This window comes from Mustelus asterias, unplaced genomic scaffold, assembly GCF_964213995.1.
Source record: "Mustelus asterias unplaced genomic scaffold, sMusAst1.hap1.1 HAP1_SCAFFOLD_255, whole genome shotgun sequence".
Classification (NCBI taxonomy): Eukaryota; Metazoa; Chordata; class Chondrichthyes; order Carcharhiniformes; family Triakidae; genus Mustelus; species Mustelus asterias.
The window spans coordinates 129317-157224 of NW_027590222.1; the positions used below are offsets into that span (position 1 = coordinate 129317).

The 27908-nt window shown below is 54.1% G+C and overlaps 1 protein-coding gene across 1 annotated transcript in view; it reads right to left on the reverse strand.

The window, feature by feature from the left end:
- Positions 1–248: 248 nt before the first annotated feature.
- LOC144485964 (POU domain, class 2, transcription factor 2-like) overlaps positions 249–27908 on the reverse strand; it is a 160195-nt gene continuing 132535 nt past the window's right edge. Inside the window, exons 10-16 of the mRNA XM_078204038.1 lie at positions 18887–19028; positions 17789–17937; positions 16938–17117; positions 9145–9211; positions 6098–6245; positions 4376–4449; positions 249–517 (exon numbers count right to left, since the gene is read on the reverse strand). Coding sequence (XP_078060164.1) covers positions 249–517; positions 4376–4449; positions 6098–6245; positions 9145–9211; positions 16938–17117; positions 17789–17937; positions 18887–19028 — 1029 coding nt within the window. The remainder of the gene's footprint in view (positions 518–4375; positions 4450–6097; positions 6246–9144; positions 9212–16937; positions 17118–17788; positions 17938–18886; positions 19029–27908) is intronic.

The window sequence follows — 27908 nt, forward strand, 5'->3', positions numbered from 1 at the left end:
ATAACTTAAAACAAACCAAACTGAAATCATTGCAGAATACAATCTGGAAAAAAACAACACGGGTCATGTGTCAGGCTGCGAATTCCTCCCCCCCTCCCCTCGCCTCCCCTCCCCCCGCCAGGACGTGCAGGTGAAGAGGTTGTCAGGGTGCGGGTCACCTCTCCAGGGTTCATCCTCCACGGGGTCCGTAAGGGAGCTGATGACAGTGGAGTCAGAGGGAGGATTCCTCCCCCGGCCCCTTGGCGGGGTCACTCGGCACTGGATCGCGCTGGGTCGACGCCGGCTGCTGGCCCCTCGGCCTCACTGCAGCTGCCGGGCACCCTGCTGTGCAGAGAGCTGACCGAGGCCAGGCTGACAGCAGCTGGGTGGCTGGGCAGCAGGGGAAGGCCCGGCGGGGTCAGAAAGAGGGGTGAGGTAACAATGCTCTGTGTCCCTGCGCTGCCTGCGCCACTCGACAGCACCAGGTTCCCACTGGCATCAAGGCTGGTAACAGGTATGGTTCCACCACTCGCGAGAGCTGCAAGAGAAGAGGGCACAATATGAAGCACAAGCAGAGAGAGGGCACAGGGAGAGGGCACAGGGAGGGGACACAGGGAGAGGACACAGTGAGGGGACACAGGGAGGGGACACAGGGAGGGGGCACAGGGAGAGGACACAGGGAGGGGACACAGGGAGAGTACACAGGGAGAGTACACAGGGAGAGTACACAGGGCGAGCACACAGGGAGAACACACAGGGAGTGTACACAGGGAGAGTACACAGGGCGAGCACACAGGGAGAGGACACAGAGAGAGTACACAGGGCGAGTACACAGGGCGAGCACACAGGGAGTGTACACGGAGAGTACACAGGGCGAGCACACAGGGCGAGCACACAGGGAGAGCACACAGGGAGAGCACACAGGGAGAGGACACAGGGAGAGCACACAGGGAGAGCACACAGGGAGAGCACACAGGGAGAGCACACAGGGAGAGCACACAGGGAGAGGACACAGGGAGAGCACACAGGGAGAGCACACAGGGAGAGCACACAGGGAGAGCACACAGGGCGAGTACACAGGGCGAGCACACAGGGAGTGTACACAGGGAGAGTACACAGGGCGAGCACACAGGGCGAGCACACAGGGAGAGCACACAGGGCGAGCACACAGGGAGAGCACACAGGGAGAGCACACAGGGAGAGGACACAGGGAGAGCACACAGGGAGAGCACACAGGGAGAGCACACAGGGAGAGCACACAGGGAGAGCACACAGGGCGAGCACACAGGGAGAGCACACAGGGAGAGCACACAGGGAGAGCACACAGGGCGAGCACACAGGGAGGGGACACAGGGAGGGGACACAGGGAGGGGACACAGGGAGAGCACACAAAATTGGCTCAGTTGTAGGAGACAGAGGGTGATGACAGAAGGTTGCTTTAGTGACTGGAAGCCGAGTGTCTTGGGCTACAAGAAGATATAGACAGAATGGGCAAATGGGCAGATAAGTGGCACATGGAATTTAACCCTGAAAAGTGAGAGTTGATACACTTTGGAAGGAGTAATTTGACAAGAAAGTATTCAATGAATGGCAGCACACAAGGGAATAAAGGGGCCTTGGCGTGTTTGTCCACAGATCTCTGAAGGTGCAAGGGCATGTTAGTAGGATGGTGAAAAAGGCATATGGGACACTTGCCTTTATCAATCGAGGCATAGATTATAAAAGCAGGGAAGTCATGTTGGAGTTGTATAGAGCTTTGGTGAGACCATAGCTGGAGAACTGTGTGCAGTTCTGGTTGCCACATTATAGGAAGGATGTGATTGCACTGGAGGGGGTGCAGAGGAGATTCACCAGGATGCTGCCTGCGATGGAGCATTTAAGTTATGAAGCGAGGCTGCGTAGGCTTGGAGTGTTTTCGTTGGAGCAGAGAAGACAGAGAGGCGACCTGATCGAGGTGTACAAGATTATGAGGGGCATGGACAGAGAGAATAAGCTGTTCCCCTTAGTTGAAGGACCAGTCATGAGGAGACATGGGTTCAAGGTGAGAGGCAGGAGTTTTAGGGGAGATGTGAGGGCAAACTCTTTTACCCTGAGGGTGGTGATGGTGTGGAATGCACTGCCTGGGAGGGTGGTAGAGGCGGATTGCCTCACACCCTTTAAAAAGTACCTGGATGAGCACTTGGCACGTCAAAACATTCAGGACTATGGGCCAAGTGCTGGTAAATGGGATTAGGTGGGAGTACAGGCATTGCTAATGTGTCAGTGCAGAATTGATGGGCCGAAGGGCCTCTTCCGCACAGTATGATTCTATGGGAATATGCAGTGAGAATACACAGGGAAAGTAGAGTGAGAATACAGAGAGGGTAGACAGTGAGAAGCCAGAGGGAGAGCGCGCAGGGAGAGCGCGCAGGGAGAGCGCGCAGGGAGAGCGCGCAGTGAGAGCGCGCAGTGAGAGCGCGCAGTGAGAGTGCGCAGGGAGAGCGCGCAGTGAGAGCGCGCAGGGAGAGCGCGCAGTGAGATCGCGCAGGGAGAGCGTGCAGGGAGAGCGCGCAGTGAGAGTGCGCAGGGAGAGCGCGCAGTGAGAGCGCGCAGTGAGAGCGCGCAGTGAGAACGCGCAGGGAGAGCACGCAGGGAGAGCGCGCAGGGAGAGGACGCAGGGAGAGGGCGCAGGGAGAGGGCGCAGGGAGAGCGCGCAGGGAGAGCGCGCAGGGGGAGGACGCAGGGAGAGGGCGCAGGGAGAGGGCGCAGGGAGAGCGCGCAGGGAGAGCGCGCAGGGAGAGCACGCAGTGAGAGCGCGCAGTGAGAGCGCGCAGTGAGAGCGCGCAGTGAGAGCGCGCAGGGAGAGCGCGCAGTGGGATCGCGCAGGGAGAGCGTGCAGGGAGAGCGCGCAGTGAGAGCGCGCAGGGAGAGCGCGCAGTGAGAGCGCGCAGTGAGAGCGCGCAGTGAGAACGCGCAGGGAGAGCGCGCAGGGAGAGCGCGCAGGGAGAGGGCGCAGGGAGAGGGCGCAGGGAGAGGGCGCAGGGAGAGCGCGCAGGGAGAGGGCGCAGGGAGAGGGCGCAGGGAGAGGGCGCAGGGAGAGGGCGCAGGGAGAGCGCGCAGGGAGAGGACGCAGGGAGAGCGCGCTGGGAGAGCGCGCAGGGAGTGGACACAGGGAGAGCGCGCAGGGAGAGCGCGCAGGGAGAGCGCGCAGGGAGAGGGCGCAGGGAGAGGGCGCAGGGAGAGGGCGCAGGGAGAGGGCGCAGGGAGAGCGCGCAGGGAGAGCGCGCAGGGAGAGCGCGCAGGGAGAGGGCGCAGGGAGAGGGCGCAGGGAGAGGGCGCAGGGAGAGGGCGCAGGGAGAGGACGCAGGGAGAGGGCGCAGGGAGAGGGCGCAGTGAGAGCGCGCAGGGAGAGCGCGCAGGGAGAGCGCGCAGTGAGAGCGCGCAGTGAGAGCGCGCAGTGAGAGCGCGCAGGGAGAGCGCGCAGTGAGAGCGCGCAGGGAGAGCGCGCAGTGGGATCGCGCAGGGAGAGCGTGCAGGGAGAGCGCGCAGTGAGAGCGCGCAGGGAGAGCGCGCAGTGAGAGCGCGCAGTGAGAGCGCGCAGTGAGAACGCGCAGGGAGAGCGCGCAGGGAGAGCGCGCAGGGAGAGGACGCAGGGAGAGGGCGCAGGGAGAGGGCGCAGGGAGAGCGCGCAGGGAGAGGACGCAGGGAGAGGGCGCAGGGAGAGGGCGCAGGGAGAGGGCGCAGGGAGAGAGCGCAGGGAGAGGACGCAGGGAGAGCGCGCAGGGAGAGCGCGCAGGGAGTGGACACAGGGAGAGTGCGCAGGGAGAGCGCGCAGGGAGAGCGCGCAGGGAGAGGGCGCAGGGAGAGGGCGCAGGGAGAGGGCGCAGGGAGAGGGCGCAGGGAGAGGGCGCAGGGAGAGCGCGCAGGGAGAGCGCGCAGGGAGAGCGCGCAGGGAGAGGGCGCAGGGAGAGGGCGCAGGGAGAGGGCGCAGGGAGAGGACGCAGGGAGAGGGCGCAGTGAGAGCGCGCAGGGAGAGCGCGCAGGGAGAGCGCGCAGTGAGAACGCGCAGGGAGAGGGCGCAGGGAGAGGGCGCAGGGAGAGGGCGTAGGGAGAGGGCGCAGGGAGAGGGCGCAGGGAGAGGGCGCAGGGAGAGGGCGCAGGGAGAGTACACAGTCTTTCAGGGGAGGAGGAGAGAGTCAGCACCTTCAGGGGAGAGAGAGAGAGAGAGAAAGAGAGAGAGTCAGCACCTTCAGGGTAGGAAGAGAGAGTCAGCACCTTCAAGGGAGGGGAATGTTTGGGATGTTTGAGTCGATAATGGGACACGGATGGATCCAGTTGAGGGAGACGATGAGTGAATGGATGGAGAACAGGATCTGTGTGGGAATGGAATGAGTGTGATTCAGAGACACAAACAAACCTTGGATAGTGGCTAAGGGATTGTTGGCCATAAGAGAGGGATTAATTCCGTGGTTCACACTCAGTACTGAACTCCTGTAATCCAACCAGAGAAAAGGCATTGAGACCATTCAGCCTTCCCAGACATATGGGGATGAATGTGAGGAGTGGGGCACAAGTGAGGTGTATGCGGACTGAGGCTTTGGGTGAGGGGAGCAGTGAGGGAGGAGTGAGGCTGTAGGGTAGAATGAGAGGAGCTCTGAGGGGGAGGAGAGAAGAGAGGTGAGGAGGAGGAGGTGTGGGAGAGGAGAAATGAGGGTGCCCAGGAGGTGTGGGGGGGTGAAGGGAAGGAGTGAGGGGAGGCGTTTGGGAGGAGAGGAATGAGGGCCTAGGTGAGGGAAGAGCGAGAGGGGAGGAGTGTGGAGAGGTGGGGAGAGGACTGAGGGGAGGAGCGAGGTGAAGTGGGGGAGGTGGGTGTGGAGGGAGTAGAGGAGGGAGGATAATCAAGGGAAGGAGTGGGTGAAGAGTAGGAGTGAGTGTGAGTGCAGTGGAAATGGGAGGGGGAGGGGAGGTGAGAGGTGGGAAGGAATGGGGAAGAGGGAAGCAAAGGATGAGGGGATGAGAGGAGTGAGGGAGAGATGAGTGAGGGAGAGATGAGTAAGGGAGAGATGAGTGAGGGAAAGAGAGGAGTGAGGGAAAGAGGAGTGAGGGAAAGAGAGGAGTGAGGGAAAGAGAGGAGTGAGGGAAAGAGAACAGTGAGGAAAGAGAGGAACGAGGGGATGAGTGGAGTGAGGGGATGAGTGGAGTGAGGGGATGAGTGGAGTGAGGGGACAGGAGGAGTGAGGGGACAGGAGGAGTGAGGGGACAATAAGGTTCGGGGAGCAGTGTGGGTGGGCATGAGTGAGGGAGTGTGGGCTGGTGTTGGCAGATGAGGGGGTGAGAACTCAGAGAGCAATGATGCCTCTCCATCTGACTCACACTTAGGCTTCGAGCTGATATTCCAGTCTTTAAACCCTTCCATTCCCACCTTCACCCCTCTATTTGTAATGCAATATCTCTCCCTTTCTCTCTGGGTTTCTGCCTTCTTTCCCTCCCCCATTCTGTTCATCATTTTCCCTCATGCTCCCTCCAATCCCCTTTACTCCCTCTATCCAGGTTTCCTGATCCCTACCAGTTGGTCCCTGATCACTGACAGGACCGATGACCTCGAGGTATTATTGCAAGACTATTAATCCAGAAACTCAGCTAATCATCTGGGGACCTGGGTTTGAATCCCGCTAAGGCAGATGGTGGAATTTGAATTCAATAAAAAATATCTGGAATTAAGAATCTACTGATGACCATAATTGTCGGAAAAACACATCTGGTTCACGAATGTCCTTTGGGGAAGGAAATCTGCTGACGGTACCTGGTCTTACACGTGACTCCAGAGCCACAGCAATGTGGTTGACTATCAAATGCCCTCGAACAAAGAGAGATGGGCAATAAATGCTGACCAGCCAGCGATACCCATGTCCAATGAATTTTTAAAAACTCGCCGCTGGTCCGTGATCTCTCATAGTCGATGGCTGATCTCTCTAAATTGGTTCCCAATCTCTCCCAGTCAGCCCCCCATCTCTTTGAGTCAATCCCTAATCACTCTAAGGACATCAATATTCTCTGTGAGTTAATCGCTGTCTCAATGTGATGTTGGATGAAGATTTGTGAACATTGGGCTTTATTCATTGGTGGAGAATATCCTTACCCTGTGCTGGAGCTCATGCTCGACAGTGCCAATGAGTGACTGCTGTTTGTGCCGTTAGGAGCTGAGGTGGGTGAGGTATTCAGTGCAGAGACTGAGCTGCCAGTTAACCTGGGAGTGTGCATCGTACCAGCTGCAGACATCGTGGTCACTGCCCGGAAAAAGAGACATCATCAATACCAACTTCATACCCTGTACCCCTCACACACCCTGGACCCAGTCCCACATCCTGTACCAGTCCCACACCCTGTACCCAGTCCCTCACCCTGTACCCGTCCCTCACCCTGTACCCAGTCCCTCACCCTGTACCCGTCCCACACCCTGTACCCAGTCCCTCACCCTGTACCCATCCCTCACCCTGTACCCAGTCCCTCACCCTGTACCCGTCCCACACCCTGTACCCAATCCCTCCCCCTGTACCCGTCCCACACCCTGTATCCAGTCCCACACCCTGTACCCAGTCCCACACCCTGTACCCAGTCCCACACCCTGTACCCAGTCCCACACCCTGTACCCGTCCCACACCCTGGACCCGTCCCAAACCCTGTACCCAGTCCCACACCCTGTACCTGTCCCACACCCTGTACCCAGTCCCACACCCTGTACCCGTCCCACACCCTGTACCCAGTCCCTCACCCTGTACCCAGTCCCTCACCCTGTACCCAGTCCCTCACCCTGTACCCAGTCCCTCACCCTGTACCCAGTTCCACACGCTGTACCCAGTCCCACACCCTGTACCCAGTCCCACACCCTGTACCCGTCCCATACCCAGTATCCAGTCCCACAACCTGTACCCGTCACACACCCTGTACCCAGTCCCACACCCTGTACCCATTCCCACAGCCTGTACCCAGTCCCTCACCCTGTACCCAGTCCCACACCCTGTACCCAGTCCCACACCCTGTACCCAGTCCCACACCCTGTACCCAGTCCCACACCCTGTACCCAGTCCCTCCCCCTGTACTCAGTCCCTCACCCTGTACCCAGTCCCACACCCTGTACCCAGTCCCACACCCTGTACCCAGTCCCTCCCCCTGTACTCAGTCCCTCACCCTGTACCCAGTCCCTCCCCCTGTACCCAGTCCCACACCCTGTACCCAGTCCCACACCCTGTACCCAGTCCCACACCCTGTACCCAGACCCACACCCTGTACCCAGTCCCACACCCTGTACCCAGTCCCTCCCCCTGTACCCAGTCCCACACCCTGTACCCAGTCCCACACCCTGTACCCAGTCCCACACCCTGTACCCGTCCCTCACCCTGTACCCAGTCCCACACCCTGTACGCGTCCCATACCCTGTACCCAGTCCCACACCCTGTACCCAGTCCCACACCCTGTACCCAGTCCCTCACCCTGTACCCAGTCCCTCACCCTGTACCCGTCCCTCACCCTGTACCCAGTCCCACACCCTGTACCCGTCCCACACCCTGTACCCAGTCCCTCCCCCTGTACTCAGTCCCTCACCCTGTACCCAGTCCCACACCCTGTACCCAGTCCCACACCCTGTACCCAGTCCCACACCCTGTACCCAGTCCCACACCCTGTACCCGTCCCTCACCCTGTACCCAGTCCCACACCCTGTACCGAGTCCCTCACCCTGTACCCGTCCCTCACCCTGTACCCAGTCCCACACCCTGTACCCAGTCCCACGCCCTGTACCCAGTCCCACACCCTGTACCCAGTCCCACACCCTGTACCCAGTCCCACAGCCTGTACCCAGTCCCACACCCTGTACCCAATCCCTCACCCTGGACCCGTCCCACACCCTGTACCCAGTCCCACGCCCCGTACCCAGTCCCACACCCTGTACCCAGTCCCACACCCTGTACCCACTCCCACACCCTGTACCCGTCCCACACCCTGTACCCAGTCCCACACCCTGTACCCAGTCCCACACCCTGTACCCAGTCCCACACCCTGTACCCAGTCCCACACCCTGTACCCGTCCCTCACCCTGTACCCGTCCCACACCCTGTACCCATCCCTCACCCTGTACCAGTCCCACACCCTGTACCCTGTCCCTCACCCTGTACCCAGTCCTTTCCCTGTACCCAGTCCCATACCCTGTACCCGTCCCACACCCTGTACACAGTCCCACACCCTGTACCCGTCCCACACCCTGTACACAGTCCCACACCCTGTACACAGTCCCACACCCTGTACCCGTCCCTCACCCTGTACCCAGTCACACACCCTGTACCCAGTCCCACACCCTGTACCCGTCCCATACCCTGTACCCAGTCCCACACCCTGTACCCAGTCCCTCACCCTGTACCCAGTCCCTCACCCTGTACCCAGTCCCACACCCTGTACCGAGTCGCTCACCCTGTACCCGTCCCATACCCTGTACCCAGTCCCACACCCTGTACCCAGTCCCACACCCTGTACCCGTCCCATACCCTGTACCCAGTCCCACACCCTGTACCCAGTCCCACACCCTGTACCCAGTCCCACACCCTGTACCCAATCCCTCACCCTGGACCCGTCCCACACCCTGTACCCAGTCCCACGCCCTGTACCCAGTCCCACACCCTGTACCCAGTCCCACACCCTGTACCCAATCCCTCACCCTGTACCCGTCCCACACCCTGTACCCAGTCCCACGCCCTGTACCCAGTCCCACACCCTGTACCCAGTCCCACACCCTGTACTCGTCCCACACCCTGTACCCAGTCCCACACCCTGTACCCGTCCCACACCCTGTACCCGTCCCACACCCTGTACCCAGTCCCACACCCTGTACCCAGTCCCACACCCTGTACCCAGTCCCACACCCTGTACCCAGTCCCACACCCTGTACCCGTCCCTCATCCTGTACCCGTCCCACACCCTGTACCCATCCCTCACCCTGTACCAGTCCCACACCCTGTACCCTGTCCCTCACCCTGTACCCAGTCCTTTCCCTGTACCCAGTCCCATACCCTGTACCCGTCCCACACCCTGTACCCAGTCCCACACACTGTACCCGTCCCAAACCCTGTTCCCGTCCCACACCCTGTAGCAGTCCCTCTCCCAGTATCCGACACTGACTGTTCGCGTTTCTGTTACCTGTTGTGCTGTGGCTGTGTGTGCCTTGTGATATTGGATGGTTCAATGCTGGTGTCTGTGGCGATACCTGAGTGAGAGAGAGAGAGGCAGATATCAGCACCATCAGTGATTGCCCACAGCCAGGTGTGCAGAGACAGTGTGTTTCCCACAGCCAATGCAGTTGTTCACTGAGGTTCAGATAGAGATCTGGAAACACGAGGTAACCTCTGTGAATTGGCCAGTTTCCCATTAGCACCTGTCTGCCTCTATAACACCATCTTCCCTTTCGAATCTCATCATTGAGTTTAGCTTCCTTCACCACAACCCTCCCTATCGCTGTAACCTCCTCCAGCCTCTACATCCCACCCTATTGCTATAACCTCCTCCAGTCCCTACACCCCTCCCTATCGCTGTAACCTCCTCCAGCCCCTACACCCCACCCTATTGCTATAACCTCCTCCAGCCCCTACAACCCTCCCTATCACTATAACCTCCTCCAGCCCCTACAACCCTCCCTATCGCTGTAACCTCCTCCAGCCCCTACAACCCTCCCTATCGCTGTAACCTCCTCCAGCCCCTACACCCCTCCCTATCGCTGTAACCTCCTCCATCCCCTACACCCCTCCCTATCGCTGTAACCTCCTCCAGCCCCTACAACCCTCCCTATCGCTGTAACCTCCTCCAGCCCCTACACCCCTCCCTATCGCTGTAACCTCCTCCATCCCCTACACCCCTCCCTATCGCTGTAACGTCCTCCAGCCCCTACAACCCTACCTATCGCTGTAACCTCCTTCAGCCCCAGCAACCCTCCCTATCTTGGTAACCTCCCCCAGCCCCTACAACCCTCCCTATCACTGTAAACTCCGCCAGCCCCTACAACTCCTCCCTACCTCTGTAACTTCCTCCAGCCCCAGCAACCCTCCCTAGCACTGTAACTTCCGCCAGCCCCTACAACCCTCCCTGTCTCTCTAACCTCCTCCAGCCCCTACACCCCTCCCTATCTCTGTAAACTCCGCCAGCCCCTACAACCCTCCCTATCTCTGTAAACTCCGCCAGCCCCTACAACCCTCCCTATCACTATAACCTCCTCCAGCCCCTACAACCCTCCCTATCACTATAACCTCCTCCAGCCCCTACAACCCTCCCTATCGCTGTAACCTCCTCCATCCCCTACACCCCTCCCTATCGCTGTAACCTCCTCCAGCCCCTACACCCCTCCCTATCGCTGTAACCTCCCCCAGCCCCTAACAACCCTCCCTATCTCTGTAACCTCCTCCAGCCCCTACACCCCTCCCTATCGCTGTAACCTACTTCAGTGTCCACAATACTCAGTTCGTGCCTGGCGTAAAATAGTTTGCAATCTTCCTGATCCTTTCTAATGGTGCGAACCAGATCACGCGTAGAAAGGGTACGAGACCGATTAGCATATTTAAAAAGGCATTTAAATATCCTTAACCAATTCAACACCGGATTCTCCCGGCACCTGCGATCTTCCAACCTTCGAGCAAGGCGGAAAGTTCCGCCTTTGGGAGAAAATTCCATTCCCGATCTCTGCAACCACCTCACCCCAAAGACCCTCCCACCCTTTCTCTCAAAACTCAGCCCATTTCTCTCTCTGGGTCAGTATCTCTCTCTCGCTCCCTCTCTCTGGGTCAGTATCTCCCTCTCTCTCTCTGGGTCAGTATCTCTCTCTCGCTCCCTCTCTCTGGGTCAGTATCTCCCTCTCTCTCTCTCTCTGGGTCAGTATCTCTCTCCCTCTCCCTCTCTCTGGGTCAGTATCTTTCTCCCTCTCTCTGGGTCAGTATCTCTCTCTCTCTGGGTCAGTATCTCTCTCTCGCTCCCTCTCTCTGGGTCAGTATCTCCCTCTCTCTCTCTCTCTCTGGGTCAGTATCTCCCTCTCTCTCTCTCTCTCTCTCTCTGGGTCAGTATCTCCCTCTCTCTCTCTCTCTCTGGGTCAGTATCTCTCTCCCTCTCCCTCTCTCTGGGTCAGTATCTTTCTCCCTCTCTCTGGGTCAGTATCTCTCCCTCTCTGGGTCAGTATCTCCCTCGCTCTCTCTCTCTCTGGGTCAGTATCTCTCTCTCTCTCCCTCTTTCTGGGTCAGTATCTTTCTCTCTCTCTCTCTCTCTCTGGGTTTGTATCTCTCTCTCTCTGGGTCAGTATCTATCGCTCTCTCTCTCTGGGTCAGTAACTCTTTCTCTCTCTCTCTGGGTCAGTATCTCTCTCTCTCTCTCTGGGTCAGTATCTTTCTCTCTCCCTCTCTCTGGGTCAGTATCTCTCTCTCTCTCTCTCTCTCTGGGTCAGTACCTTTCTCTCTCTCTCTCTCTCTCTCTGGGTCAGTATCTATCGCTCTCTCTCTCTGGGTCAGTATCGCTTTCTCTCTCTCTCTCTCTCTGGGTCAGTGTCTCTCTCTCTTTCTCTAGGTCAGTCTCTCTCTCTCTCTCTCTTTGGGTCTGTATCTCTCTCTCTCCCTGGGCCTGTATCTCACTCTCTCTCTCTGGGCCTGTATCTCTCTCTCTCTGAGCCTGTATCTCACTTTCTCTCTCTCGCTGGGTCTGTAATCTCTCTCTCTCTCTTGTTCTCTCCCTCTCTGGGTCTGTATCTCTCTCTCGCTCTCTGTCTTTGGGTCTGTATCGCTCTCTCTCTCTCTCTGGGTCTGTATCTCTCGCCCTCTCTCTCTGGATCTGTACCTCTCTTTCTGGGTCTGTACCTCTCTCTCTCTCTCTCTCTTTCTGTATCTCTCCCTCCTTCTCTCTCTGGGTCAGTAGCTCTCTCTCTCTCTGAGTCTGTATTTCTTTTCCTCTTTAGGTCTGTATCTCTCTCTCTGGGTCAGTATCTCACTCTCTCTCTCTTTGGATCTGTATCTCTCTCTCTCTTTCTGGGTCAGTATCTCTCTCTCTCTCTTTTTGGGTCAGTAGCTCTCTCTCTCTCTCTCTAGGTCTGTATCTCTCTCTCTCTCTCCCTCTTTGGGTCTGTATCTCTCTCTCTTTGGATTTGTATTCTCTCTTTGGGCCTGTATCTCCCTCTCTCTCTCTCACTGGGTCTCTCTCACTCTTTCTGGGTCTGTGTCTCTCTCTCTCTCTCTCTGGGTCTGTATCTCTTGCTCTCTCTCTCTGGGTCAGTAGCTCTCTCTCTCTCTGGATCAGTATCTCTCTGCCTCTATCTTTGGGTCTGTATATCTCTCTCTCTCAGTCTGTATCACTCTCCCTCTCTGGGTCAGTATCTCTCTGTCTCTATCTTTGGGTCTGTATCTTTCTCTCTCTCTCTCCCGCTCAGTCTCTCTCTCTCTCTGGGTCAGTATCTCTCTCTCTTGCTCTCTCTCTCTCTCTTTCTTTCGAGGTCAGTATCTCTCTCTCTCTGGGTCAGTAGCTCTCTCTCTCTCTGGGTCTGTATCTCTCGCTCTTGCTCTCTGGGTCTGTACATCCCTCTCTTTCTAGGTCTGTACCTCCTTCTCTTTCTGTATCTGTATCTCTCTCTCTCTCTCTTTGGGTCAGTATCTCTCTCTCGCTCTCTTTCTGGGTCAGTATCTTTCTGTCTCTTTCTGGGTCAATAGCTCTCTCTCTCTCTCTCTCTCCCTCTGGGTCTGTATCTCTCTCTCTCTTTGGGTCTGTATCTCTCTCTCTCTCTCTGTAGTTTTGTATCTCTCTCCCTCTCTGGGTCAGTCTCTCTCTCTCTCTCTTTGGGTCTGTTTCTCTCTCTCTTCTGGGTCAGTGTCTCTCTCTCTCTCTCTTCCAGGTCAGTCTCTCTCTCTCTCTAGGTTAGTCTCTCTCTCTCCCTCTCTTTGGATCAGTCTCTCTCTCTCTGGGTCTGTATCTCTCTCTCTCTTTCTGGGCCTGTATCTCACTCTCTCTCTCTGGTTCTCTCTTTCTGGGTCTGTATCTCTCTCTCTCTCTGAGTCTGTATCTCTCTCTCTCTCTCTCATTCTCACTCTCTGGGTCTGTATATCTCTCTCTCTCTCTCTCTCTCTCTTTGGGTCAGTATCTCTCTCTCTCACTCTCTCTTTCTTACGCGGGCAGTATCTCTCTCTCTCTCTGGGTCTGTATCTTTCCCTCTCTCTCTCTTTCTGGGTCAGTATTTCTTTCTCTCTCTCTCTCTCTGGGTCTGTATCTCTCTCTCTCTCTGGGTCTGTATCTCTCTCTCTCTCATTTTGGGTGAGTAGCTCTCTCTCTCTGTCTCTCTAGGTCTGTATCACTCTCTCTCTCCCTCTTTGGGTCTAGATCTCTCTCTCTCTCTTTGGATTTGTATTCTCTCTTTGGGCCTGTATCTCCCCCTCTCTCTCTCACTGGGTCTCTCTCTCTCTCTCTCTGGGTCTCTCTCTCTCTCTCTCTCTGGGTCTGTATCTCTCTCCCTCTCTGGGTCAGTATCTCTCTGCCTCTATCTTTGGGTCTGTATATCTCTCTCTCTCCCGGTCAGTCTCTCTCTCTCTCTCTCTGGGTCAGTATCTCTCTCTCTCTTGCTCTCTCTCTCTCTTTCTTTCGAGGTCAGTATCTCACTCTCTCTCTCTCTGGGTCAGTATTTCTTTCTCTCTCTCTCTCTCTGAGTCTGTATCTCTCTCTCTCTCTGGGTCTGTAGTTCTCTCTCTGGGTCTGTATCCATCTCTCCCTCTCGTTCTCTCTCTCTCTCTTTCTTTTGAGGTCAGTATCTCTCTCTCTCTCTCTCTCTGGGTCTGTATCTTTCCCTCTCTCTCTCTCTTTCTGGGTCAGTATTTATTTCTCTCTCTCTCTCTCTGGGTCTGTATCTCTCTCTCTCCCTCTGGGTCTGTCGCTCTCTCTCTGGGTCTGTATCCATCTCTCTCTCTTTGGGTCTGTATCTCTCTCTCTCTCTGGGTCTGTATCTCTCTCTCTCTTTTGGTCTGTATCTCTCTCTCGCTCTCTGTCTTTGGGTCTGTATCGCTCTCTCTCTCTCTCTGGGTCTGTATCTCTCGCCCTCTCTCTCTGGATCTGTACCTCTCTTTCTGGGTCTGTACCTCTCTCTCTCTCTCTCTCTTTCTGTATCTCTCCCTCCTTCTCTCTCTGGGTCAGTAGCTCTCTCTCTCTCTGAGTCTGTATTTCTTTTCCTCTTTAGGTCTGTATCTCTCTCTCTGGGTCAGTATCTCACTCTCTCTCTCTTTGGATCTGTATCTCTCTCTCTCTTTCTGGGTCAGTATCTCTCTCTCTCTCTTTTTGGGTCAGTAGCTCTCTCTCTCTCTCTCTAGGTCTGTATCTCTCTCTCTCTCTCCCTCTTTGGGTCTGTATCTCTCTCTCTTTGGATTTGTATTCTCTCTTTGGGCCTGTATCTCCCTCTCTCTCTCTCACTGGGTCTCTCTCACTCTTTCTGGGTCTGTGTCTCTCTCTCTCTCTCTCTGGGTCTGTATCTCTTGCTCTCTCTCTCTGGGTCAGTAGCTCTCTCTCTCTCTGGATCAGTATCTCTCTGCCTCTATCTTTGGGTCTGTATATCTCTCTCTCTCAGTCTGTATCACTCTCCCTCTCTGGGTCAGTATCTCTCTGTCTCTATCTTTGGGTCTGTATCTTTCTCTCTCTCTCTCCCGCTCAGTCTCTCTCTCTCTCTGGGTCAGTATCTCTCTCTCTTGCTCTCTCTCTCTCTCTTTCTTTCGAGGTCAGTATCTCTCTCTCTCTGGGTCAGTAGCTCTCTCTCTCTCTGGGTCTGTATCTCTCGCTCTTGCTCTCTGGGTCTGTACATCCCTCTCTTTCTAGGTCTGTACCTCCTTCTCTTTCTGTATCTGTATCTCTCTCTCTCTCTCTTTGGGTCAGTATCTCTCTCTCGCTCTCTTTCTGGGTCAGTATCTTTCTGTCTCTTTCTGGGTCAATAGCTCTCTCTCTCTCTCTCTCTCCCTCTGGGTCTGTATCTCTCTCTCTCTTTGGGTCTGTATCTCTCTCTCTCTCTCTGTAGTTTTGTATCTCTCTCCCTCTCTGGGTCAGTCTCTCTCTCTCTCTCTTTGGGTCTGTTTCTCTCTCTCTTCTGGGTCAGTGTCTCTCTCTCTCTCTCTTCCAGGTCAGTCTCTCTCTCTCTCTAGGTTAGTCTCTCTCTCTCCCTCTCTTTGGATCAGTCTCTCTCTCTCTGGGTCTGTATCTCTCTCTCTCTTTCTGGGCCTGTATCTCACTCTCTCTCTCTGGTTCTCTCTTTCTGGGTCTGTATCTCTCTCTCTCTCTGAGTCTGTATCTCTCTCTCTCTCTCTCATTCTCACTCTCTGGGTCTGTATATCTCTCTCTCTCTCTCTCTCTCTCTTTGGGTCAGTATCTCTCTCTCTCACTCTCTCTTTCTTACGCGGGCAGTATCTCTCTCTCTCTCTGGGTCTGTATCTTTCCCTCTCTCTCTCTTTCTGGGTCAGTATTTCTTTCTCTCTCTCTCTCTCTGGGTCTGTATCTCTCTCTCTCTCTGGGTCTGTATCTCTCTCTCTCTCATTTTGGGTGAGTAGCTCTCTCTCTCTGTCTCTCTAGGTCTGTATCACTCTCTCTCTCCCTCTTTGGGTCTAGATCTCTCTCTCTCTCTTTGGATTTGTATTCTCTCTTTGGGCCTGTATCTCCCCCTCTCTCTCTCACTGGGTCTCTCTCTCTCTCTCTCTGGGTCTCTCTCTCTCTCTCTCTCTGGGTCTGTATCTCTCTCCCTCTCTGGGTCAGTATCTCTCTGCCTCTATCTTTGGGTCTGTATATCTCTCTCTCTCCCGGTCAGTCTCTCTCTCTCTCTCTCTGGGTCAGTATCTCTCTCTCTCTTGCTCTCTCTCTCTCTTTCTTTCGAGGTCAGTATCTCACTCTCTCTCTCTCTGGGTCAGTATTTCTTTCTCTCTCTCTCTCTCTGAGTCTGTATCTCTCTCTCTCTCTGGGTCTGTAGTTCTCTCTCTGGGTCTGTATCCATCTCTCCCTCTCGTTCTCTCTCTCTCTCTTTCTTTTGAGGTCAGTATCTCTCTCTCTCTCTCTCTCTGGGTCTGTATCTTTCCCTCTCTCTCTCTCTTTCTGGGTCAGTATTTATTTCTCTCTCTCTCTCTCTGGGTCTGTATCTCTCTCTCTCCCTCTGGGTCTGTCGCTCTCTCTCTGGGTCTGTATCCATCTCTCTCTCTTTGGGTCTGTATCTCTCTCTCTCTCTGGGTCTGTATCTCTCTCTCTCTTTTGGTCTGTATCTCTCTCTCTCTCCTGGGTCAGTATCTCTCCCTCCCTCTCTCTCTTTGGGTCAGTATCTCTCCCCCTCTGGCTCAGTATCAATCTTCTCTCTCCCTCTCTCTCTCTCTCTCTCGGTCAGTCTCTCTCTCTCTCTCTTTGGATCAGTAACTCTCTCTCTCTCTCTAGGTCAGTCTCTCTCTCTCTCTCTCTCTCTCTCTTTCCGTCAGTATCTCTCTCTCTCTCTCTGGGCCTGTATGTCCCCCCCTCTCTCTCTCTGGGTCTCTCTCTCTCTCAGGGTCTGTATCTCTCTCTCTCTCTCTCTCTGGGTCTGTATCTATCTCTCTTTTTAAGTCTGTATCTCTCTCTCTCTCTGTATCTCTCTCTCTCTCTTTGGGTCTGTATCTCTCTCTCTCTCTGGGTCTCTCTCTCTCTCAGGGTCTGTATCTCTCTCTCTCTCTCTCTCTCTGGGTCTGTATCTATCTCTCTTTTTAAGTCTGTATCTCTCTCTCTCTCTGTGTCTGTATCTCTCTCTCTCTCTTTGGGTCTGTATCTCTCTCTCTCTCTGTGTCTGTATCCCTCTCTCTCTTTGGGTCTGTATCTCTCTCTCTCTCTCTGTGTCTGTATCCCTCTCTCTCTTTGGGTCTGTATCTCTCTCTGGGCCTGTATATCTTTCTCTCTCTCTCTCTCTGGGTCTGTATCTCTCTCTCTCGGTGTGTACTCACCAGGTGAGTGTTGTATATGGACGGTTTGCTGTGTGTGTGTGTGGAGATACTCATGGTACTGGCTGGGTTAATGCGTTTTTCTTTCTGCCGCCGATTACAGAACCAGACCCGAATCACCTCCTTCTCCATGGTCAGCTGCTCCGCGATTAACACTATCTCTTCTGAGGTCGGTTTCTGATTCTGTAAAAACACAGATATCCCCATCACACTCTCCCCGTCACACCGCATCCATCACACCATCTCCGTCACATCCTCCCTGTCACACTGACTTAGACTGGGGCCCTGGTTTCTGGATGGACTGGGGCCTGGGCCCTGGTTTCTGGATGTGACTGGGGTCTGGGCCCTGGTTTCTGGATGTGACTGTGGTCTGGGCCCTGCTTTCTGGATGTGACTGGAGCCTGGGCTCTGCTTTCTGGATGTGACTGTGGTCTGGGCCCCGCTTTCTGGATGTGACTGGGGCCTGGGACCTGCTTTCTGAATGTGACTGGAGCCTGAGTCCTGGTTTCTGGATGTGACTGGGGTCTGGGCCCTGCTTTCTGGATGTGACTGGGGTCTGGGCCCTGGTTTCTGGATGTGACTGGAGCCTGGGCCCTGGTTTCTGGATTTGACTGGGGCCTGGGCCCTGGTTCCTGGATGTGACTGTGGCCTGGGCCCTGGTTTCTGGATGTGACTGGGGTCTGGGCCCTGGTTTCTGGATGTGACTGGGGTCTGGGCCCTGGTTTCTGGATGTGACTGGAGCCTGGGCCCTGCTTTCTGAATGTGACTGGAGCCTGTGTCACAGTTTTTAGGCCTGACTGAGAATTGGCATTCCAACCCCCCGCCCCCACTCCTCTGCTGTGCTGATTACTTACTGCGAGGAAACTCTTCTCTAAGGCCACTCGGACATTGGTCTCGATGCTTGTTCGCTTTTTCCTCTTCCGCCCTCCCATTCCCTCGATGCCGATTGGCGGGCTGCTCATTGCGTTTGGGCTGGGCAGAGTTGCATCCGCGGAGAGATTTTCTAAAAGATAAGAGAGATGTATAAATCCCCAAAACATCCTGTGGTGCCTGCCCCTCACCTACTGCCCAACCCCTCACCCAAACCCTCACCCACTGACCCAACCCCTCACCCACTGCCTGACCCCTCACCCAACCCCTCACCCACTGACCCAACCCCTCACCCACTGACCCAACCCCTCACTAACTGCCCAACCCCTCACTAACTGCCCAACCCCTCACCCACTGCTGAACCCCTCACCCAACCCCTCACACACTGCGCAACCCCTCACCCACTGACTCAACCCCTCACCCACTGCCCAACCCCTCACCCAACCCCTCACACACTGCGCAACCCCTCACCCACTGACTCAACCCCTCACCCACTGCCCAACCCTTCACCCACTGACTCAACCTCTCACCCACTGCCCAACCCTTCACCCACTGACTCAACCCCTCACCCACTGCCCAACCCTTCACCCACTGACTCAACCCCTCACCCACTGCCCAACCCTTCACCCACTGACTCAACCCCTCACCCACTGCCCAACCCTTCACCCACTGACCCAATCCCTCACCCACTGCCCAACCCCTCATCCACTGCCCAATCCATCAGCTGCTGACCCAACACCTCACCCACTCACCCAAACCCTCAACAAAGATCCATTACCCAATTCCCCCGTCCGAAAACCCCCCTCTTCACCCCAATTCTGCCCCTCCCTCAGCCTCTGCCCCTCCCTCAGCTTCTGCCCATCCCTCAGCCTCTGCCCCTTCCCCTCAGCCTCTGCCCCTCTCCCTCAGCCTTTGTCCCTCCCCCTCAGCCTCTCCCCCTCAGCTTCTGCGTCTCCCCCTCAGCCTCTGCCCCTCTCCCTCAGCCTTTGTCCCTCCCCCTCAGTCTCTATCCCTCAGCCCATCCCCCTCAGTCTCTGCCCATCCTCTAGCTTACTGAATGTGAAGGATGAATGATCACATACCGGCATCGTTCAGCCACTTCTCCAGTAAGGGTTTTAATTTGCACATGTTCTTAAAGCTGAGATTCAGCGCTTCAAACCGGGAGATAGTTGTTTGGCTGAAATCATTTCCGTACAGCTTCCCCATTGCCAGTCCCACATCACCCTGCGGATATAGAACAGCCCAGGTTACTGTCCCCATTACAGCACAGCCTGAGTTACTGTAATTACAGCACAGCCTGGGTTACTGTCCCCATTACAACACACCCATTACAGCACTGAGTGACAATCTCCATTACAGAACAGCCCAAGTGACATATCCCATTACAGTGCACCCCATGTGATAGTCCTCATTACAGCGCATCATGAATGAAAATCACAGTACAGCCCAAATGACAAACCACATTACAGCAGACTCAGGTGACAATCCCTGTTACAGCACAGCCCAATTGACCGTACTCATTACAGCACACCCTGAGTGACAATCCCGATTACAGCACACCCCGAGCAGCAATCCCAGTTACAGCTCAGCTGGAATGACTAATCCTGTTACAGAACAGTCTGAGTGGCAACTCCCATTCCAGCACAGTAAGAAGTCTCACAACACCAGGTTAAAGTCCAACAGGTTTATTTGGTAGCATGAGGTTTCGGAGCACTGCCCCTTCATCAGGTGAGTGAAGTGCTGTGACTGGACTCCACTCAGTTGATGAAGGGGCAGTGCTCCGAAAGCTTGTGCTACCAAATAAACCTGTTGGACTTTAACCTGGTGTTGTGAGACTTCTTACTGTGCCCACCCCAGTCCAATGCCGGCATTTCCACATCATTACAGCACACCCTGAGTTACAGTTCGTGTTACAGCATAGCTCGAGTGACAGTCTCCAATACAACATAGTCTGAGATACTGCCCCCATTACAGCACAGCCCGAATGACAATCTCCATTACAGTGCACAATGAGTTACAGTCCCTGTTAGAGCATAGCCCAAGTGACATTCTCTTTTACAGTGCACCCAGACTGACAATCCCATTACAGCACAGCCTGAGTTACTGTCCTCATTACAGCACAACCCAAGTAAAAGTATCTGTTACAGCACTCTCCAAGTGACAGTCCCCATTACAGCACAGCCCAAGTGACAATTCCCATTACAGTACACCCTGAGGTACAGTCCCCATTACAAAACACCCAGAGTGATATTCCCCATTACTACATGGCCTGGCTGACAGTCCCTGTTACAGCACACCCCGAGTGACAGACCCTGTTACAGCGCATCCCGAGTGACAATCCCTGTTAAAACACAGCCCAAGTGACAATTCTCAGTACAGCACAGCCAGAGTTACAATCCACGTTATGGCACAGTGCAAGACACAGTTCCCATCACAGCACATTTCAAGTGACAGTCTCCATTACAGCACACCCTGTGTGACAGTCCCCATTACAGCACACCCCGAGTGATAGTCCCCATCACAGCACACCTCAAGTAATAGTCCCCATTACAGCACACCCCAAGTAACAGTCCTCATTACAACACTCCTCAAGTGACAGTCCCAATTACAGCACACCCTGAGTGACAGTCCCCATTACAACACACCCCGAGTGACAGTTCCCGTTACAGCAAACCCTGAGTTACAGTCTCCATTACAGCACACCCCAAGGAACAGTGCCCATTGCAGGAAACCCCTAGTGACAGTCCCTGTTACAGCACACCCCGAATGACAACCCTGATACTGAACAGTCTGAGTGACAATCCCAGTTACGGAACAGCCAGGGTGACAATTTCCATTACGGTACAGTTTGAGAAACAATTCCTGTTACAGCATGCCTCAAGTGAAAGTCTCCATTAGAGCACGGCCAAATAGACAATCCCCATTATAGTATACCCAGAGTGACAATCCCCATTAAATCACAGCTCAGATGACAATCGCTGTTACAACACACCCCGCGTTACAGTCCCTATTACAGCACAGCCCGAGTGAAAATTCCTGTTACAACACAGCTCAACTTATTGTCGCCATTTCAACAGCCAGAGTGCCAATCCCCATTACAGCACACGGCAAGTGATAATCCCTGTTGCAGCACTGCCAGCGTGACAATCCCCATTGCCACATGCCTTGTTAGACAGATCCCAATCCGATAATAGGACAGAGTGAGTACTCCCTGACATGGTTACAGGATAGACTGAGCACCCACCAACATAGTTACAGGACAGAATGAACACTCCCTGACAAGGGAGCTGGTTACAGGACAGAGTGAACACTCCCTGACAAGGGAGCTGGTTACAGGACAGGGTGAACACTCCCTGACAAGGGAGCTGGTTACAGGACAGGGTGAACACTCCCTGACAAGGGAGCTGGTTACAGGACAGAGTGAACACTATCCGACACGATGCTGTTAAGTTGAGTTCGTGAAGTTGGAATTTGATATTGGCAAAAAGATGTAAAAAATTGTAAAAATGGTAGAGGGAAAAAAAATTGTGGTGTCCCTTAAAAAGCTGGGGTTTGTTTCAGTGCCTTGAGGTTTAAAATACAAAGTACATCCAGAGTCCAAGCTGAAAATCTTGTACCAAAAGGTCAAGCAGTCGTCTCAACAAGACAACCTGGTTTTAAAAAAAATTTTGCCCAATCAATTTAAAGCAGGCACTCGGCTACCAGGAACCTATAAGATTTGAATTTGATGGTGTTGACAACATCAGACCAATCATATTGTAAGAAAATTGATAGATCATCACAGGTATAAAAGAGAGTGCGAGGGGAGGGGGGGGAATGGCAGAGTAACAGAAGAACTGCCACCTCTTAAAACTTGAAAGGGAGAGAGCAGCTCTCAACTCTGCCAGCTTCAGAAATCTCTGAAGAGAACGCACCGTCTAACCAGTGAAAGGTACCAAATCAGAAAAAACTTACAGACTGAGGACTGAACAGAGGAACTCCAAAAGATTCTGAAAGCCACAAAACTGGTTGTATTTTTTGAAAGTGACTGAATTCTATGTTTTTTTGGTTAATGAAGGAGTATTATATTTATTTGAACAGCATTCCATTAGAATCTTATTATATTCAAGATGTTACTTCTTTAGTTAAAGATCCCTCTAAGTTCAATAAATAATTTGTTCAGTGTTCATTTTCAAGTGAGTGCCAGGTATTTCTGTCAGTTAACCACAAATCGTTACTGAAGAACAGTTCACACCTTCCCACACACTTTTAACCGATTATGAGGCAAGGTATTCCTCTTTGGGTGATTCGGCATTACTTCTCAAAGTGGGGTCAACATCTGCATCGCAACAACGTTTACAGGACAGCGTGAACACTTCCCGACATGGTTACAGGACAGCGTGAACACTTCCCGACACGGTTACAGGACAGCGTGAACATTCCCCGACATGGTTACATTACAGCGTGAACATTCCCCGACATGGTTACAGGACAGCGTCAACACTCACCAACACGGTTACAGAACAGCGTGAACACTCCCTGACATGGTTACATTACAGCGTGAACATTCCCCGACATGGTTACAGGACAGCGTCAACACTCACCAACACGGTTACAGAACAGCGTGAACACTCCCTGACATGGTTACATTACAGCGTGAACATTCCCCGACATGGTTACAGGACAGCGTCAACACTCACCAACACGGTTACAGGACAGCGTGAACACTCCCTGACATGGTTACATTACAGCGTGAACATTCCCCGACATGGTTACAGGACAGCGTCAACACTCACCAACACGGTTACAGGACAGCGTGAACACTCCCTGACATGGTTACATTACAGCGTGAACATTCCCCGACATGGTTACAGGACAGCGTCAACAATCACCAACACGGTTACAGGACAGCGTGAACACTCACTGACATGGTTACATTGCAGCGTGAACATTCCCCGACGTGGTTACAGGACAGCGTCAACACTCACCAACACGGTTACAGGACAGCGTGAACACTCCCTGACATGGTTACATTACAGCGTGAACATTCCCCGACATGGTTACAGGACAGCGTCAACACTCACCAACACGGTTACAGAACAGCGTGAACACTCCCTGACATGCTTACAGGACAGCGTGAACACTCCCCGACACGGTTACAGGACAGCATGAACACTTCCCGACATGGTTACAGGACAGCGTGAACACTCCCTGACACGGTTACAGGACAGCATGAACACTTCCCGACACGGTTACAGAAACAGTGTGAACATTGTAACCAACACGGTTACAGGACAGCGTCAACACTGCCTGATACGGTTACAGGACAACATGAACACTCCTAAACACTCTTACAAAACCGCGTGAACACTGCATGACACTGTTACAGGACAGTGTGAACACACCCTGACACAGTTACAGGACAGCGCGAACACTCCGTGACACGCTTACAGGACAGCATGAACACTCCCCGACACGGTTATAGAAACAGTGTGAACATTGTAACCAACACGGTTACAGGACAGCGTCAACACTGCCTGATACGGTTACAGGACAATGTGAACACTCCCCCAACATGGATGCAGGACAGCATGAACACAACCCGACACGGTTACAGGACAGCGTGAAGATATCCCAACATGGTTACAGGACAGTGTGAACACTCCCCAACATGGTTACAGGACAGCATCAACGCTCCCCGATACGGTTACAGAAACAGTGTGAACACTCTGACAGACACGGTTACAGGACAGCATGAACACTCCCCGACACGGTTACATTACAGCGTGAAAACATCCCGACATGGTTACAGGACAGCGTGAACACTCCCTGACACGGTTACAGGATAGCATGAACACTCCACGACACGGTTACAATATAGCATGAACACTCCCCGACACAGTTACAGGACAGCCTGAACACTCCCCGACACGGTTGCAGAAACAGTCTGAACACTGTAACCAACACGGTTACAGGACAGCGTGAATACTCCCTGACACTCTTACAGGACAGCGTGAACACTGCCCAACACGGTTACAGGACAGCGTGAACACTGCCCGACACGGTTACAGGACAGCGTGAACACTGCCCAACACGGTTACAGGACAGCGTGAACACACCCTGACACAGTTACAGGACAGCGTGAACACACCCTGACACAGTTACAGGACAGCGTGAACACACCCTGACATGCTTACAGGAATCATGAACACTCCCCGATACGGTTACAGGACAGCGTGAACACACTCCGACACGGTTACAGGACAGCGTGAACACACTCCGACACGGTTACAGGACAGCGTGAACACTCCTAAACACTCTTACAAAACCGCGTGAACACTGCATGACACTGTTACAGGATAGCATGAACACTCCCTGACACGGTTACTGGACAGTGCGAACACTCCGTGACACGCTTACAGGACAGCATGAACACTCCCCGACACGCTTACAGGACAGCGTGAACACTCCCCGACACGCTTACAGGACAGCGTGAACACTCCCCAACATGGTTACAGGACAACGTGAACACTCCCTGACACGCTTACAGGACAGCGTGAACACTCCCCGACACGCTTACAGGACAGCGTGAACACTCCCCGACACACTTACAGGACAGCGTGAACACTTCCTGACACAGTTACAGGGCAGTGTGAACACTCCCCAACATGGTTACAGGACAACGTGAACACTCCCTGACACGGTTACAGGACAGCGTGAACACTCCCTGACACTCTTACAGGACCACATGAACACTGCCTGACACGGTTACAGGGCAGTGTGAACACTCCCCGACACGGTTACAGGACAGCGTGAACACTCCCCGACGCAGTTATAGGGCAGTGTGAACACTCCCCGACACGCTTACAGGACAGCGTGAACACTCCCCAACATGGTTACAGGACAACGTGAACACTCCCTGACACGCTTACAGGACAGCGTGAACACTCCCCGACACGCTTACAGGACAGCGTGAACACTCCCCGACACACTTACAGGACAGCGTGAACACTTCCAGACACAGTTACAGGGCAGTGTGAACACTCCCCAACATGGTTACAGGACAACGTGAACACTCCCTGACACGGTTACAGGACAGCGTGAACACTCCCTGACACTCTTACAGGACCACATGAACACTGCCTGACACGGTTACAGGGCAGTGTGAACACTCCCCGACACGGTTACAGGACAGCGTGAACACTCCCCGACGCAGTTATAGGGCAGTGTGAACACTCCCCGACACGGTTACAGGACAGCGTGAACACCCCCTGACACTCTTACAGGACAGCGTCAACACTCCCCGTCACGCTTACAGGACAGCGGGAACATTCCCCAACACGGTTACAGGACAACGTGAACACTCCCCAACACACTTACAGGACAGCGTGAACACTCCCTGACACTCTTACAGGACCACATGAACACTGCCTGACACGGTTACAGGGCAGTGTGAACACTCCCCGACACGGTTACAGGACAGCGTGAACACTCCCCGACACAGTTACAGGGCAGTGTGAACACTCCCCGACACGGTTACAGGACAGCGTGAACACCCCCTGACACTCTTACAGGACAGCGTCAACACTCCCCGTCACGCTTACAGGACAGCGTGAACATTCCCCAACACGGTTACAGGACAACGTGAACACTCCCCGACACACTTACAGGACAGCGTGAACACTCCCCAACACACTTACAGGACAGCGTGAACACTCCCCGACACACTTACAGGACAGCGTGAACACTCCCCGACACGCTTACAGGACAGCGTGAACACTCCCCGACACGCTTACAGGACCACATGAACACACCCCGACACACTTACAGGACAGCGTGAACACTCCCCGACACGCTTACAGGACAGCGTGAACACTCCCTGACACACTTACAGGACAACGTGAACACTCCCCGACACACTTACAGGACAGCGTGAACACTCCCTGACACACTTACAGGACAACGTGAACACTCCCCGACACACTTACAGGACAGCGTGAACAATCCCTGACACGCTTACAGGACAGCGTGAACACTCCCTGACACGCTTACAGGACAGCGTGAACACTCCCTGACACACTTACAGGACAGCGTGAACACTCCCCAACATGATTACAGGACCACATGAACACTGCCTGACACGGTTACAGGGCAGTGTGAACACTCCCCGACACGGTTACAGGGCAGTGTGAACACTCCCCGACACGGTTACAGGACAGCGTGAACACTCCCCGACACGGTTACAGGACAGCGTGAACACTCCCCGACACGCTTACAGGACAGCGCGAACACTCCCCGACACGGTTACAGGGCAGCGTGAACACTCCCCAACATGGTTACAGGACAGCGTGAACACTGCCTGACATGGTTACATTACAGCGTGAACATTCCCCGACATGGTTACAGGACAGCGTCAACACTCACCAACACGGTTACAGAACAGCGTGAACACTCCCTGACATGGTTACATTACAGCGTGAACATTCCCTGACATGGTTACAGGACAGCGTCAACACTCACCAACACGGTTACAGGACAGCGTGAACACTCCCTGACATGGTTACATTACAGCGTGAACATTCCCCGACATGGTTACAGGACAGCGTCAACACTCACCAACACGGTTACAGGACAGCGTGAACACTCACTGACATGGTTACATTGCAGCGTGAACATTCCCCGACGTGGTTACAGGACAGCGTCAACACTCACCAACACGGTTACAGGACAGCGTGAACACTCCCTGACATGGTTACATTACAGCGTGAACATTCCCCGACATGGTTACAGGACAGCGTCAACACTCACCAACACGGTTACAGAACAGCGTGAACACTCCCTGACATGCTTACAGGACAGCGTGAACACTCCCCGACACGGTTACAGGACAGCATGAACACTTCCCGACATGGTTACAGGACAGCGTGAACACTCCCTGACACGGTTACAGGACAGCATGAACACTTCCCGACACGGTTACAGAAACAGTGTGAACATTGTAACCAACACGGTTACAGGACAGCGTCAACACTGCCTGATACAGTTACAGGACAACATGAACACTCCTAAACACTCTTACAAAACCGCGTGAACACTGCATGACACTGTTACAGGACAGCGTGAACACACCCTGACACAGTTACAGGACAGCGTGAACACTCCGTGACACGCTTACAGGACAGCATGAACACTCCCCGACACGGTTACAGAAACAGTGTGAACATTGTAACCAACACGGTTACAGGACAGCGTCAACACTGCCTGATACGGTTACAGGACAATGTGAACACTCCCCCAACATGGATGCAGGACAGCATGAACACAACCCGACACGGTTACAGGACAGCGTGAAGATATCCCAACATGGTTACAGGACAGTGTGAACACTCCCCAACATGGTTACAGGACAGCATCAACGCTCCCCGATACGGTTACAGAAACAGTGTGAACACTCTGACAGACACGGTTACAGGACAGCATGAACACTCCCCGACACGGTTACATTACAGCGTGAAAACATCCCGACATGGTTACAGGACAGCGTGAACACTCCCTGACACGGTTACAGGATAGCATGAACACTCCACGACACGGTTACAATATAGCATGAACACTCCCCGACACAGTTACAGGACAGCCTGAACACTCCCCGACACGGTTGCAGAAACAGTCTGAACACTGTAACCAACACGGTTACAGGACAGCGTGAATACTCCCTGACACTCTTACAGGACAGCGTGAACACTGCCCAACACGGTTACAGGACAGCGTGAACACTGCCCGACACGGTTACAGGACAGCGTGAACACTGCCCAACACGGTTACAGGACAGCGTGAACACACCCTGACACAGTTACAGGACAGCGTGAACACACCCTGACACAGTTACAGGACAGCGTGAACACACCCTGACATGCTTACAGGAATCATGAACACTCCCCGATACGGTTACAGGACAGCGTGAACACACTCCGACACGGTTACAGGACAGCGTGAACACACTCCGACACGGTTACAGGACAGCGTGAACACTCCTAAACACTCTTACAAAACCGCGTGAACACTGCATGACACTGTTACAGGATAGCATGAACACTCCCTGACACGGTTACTGGACAGTGCGAA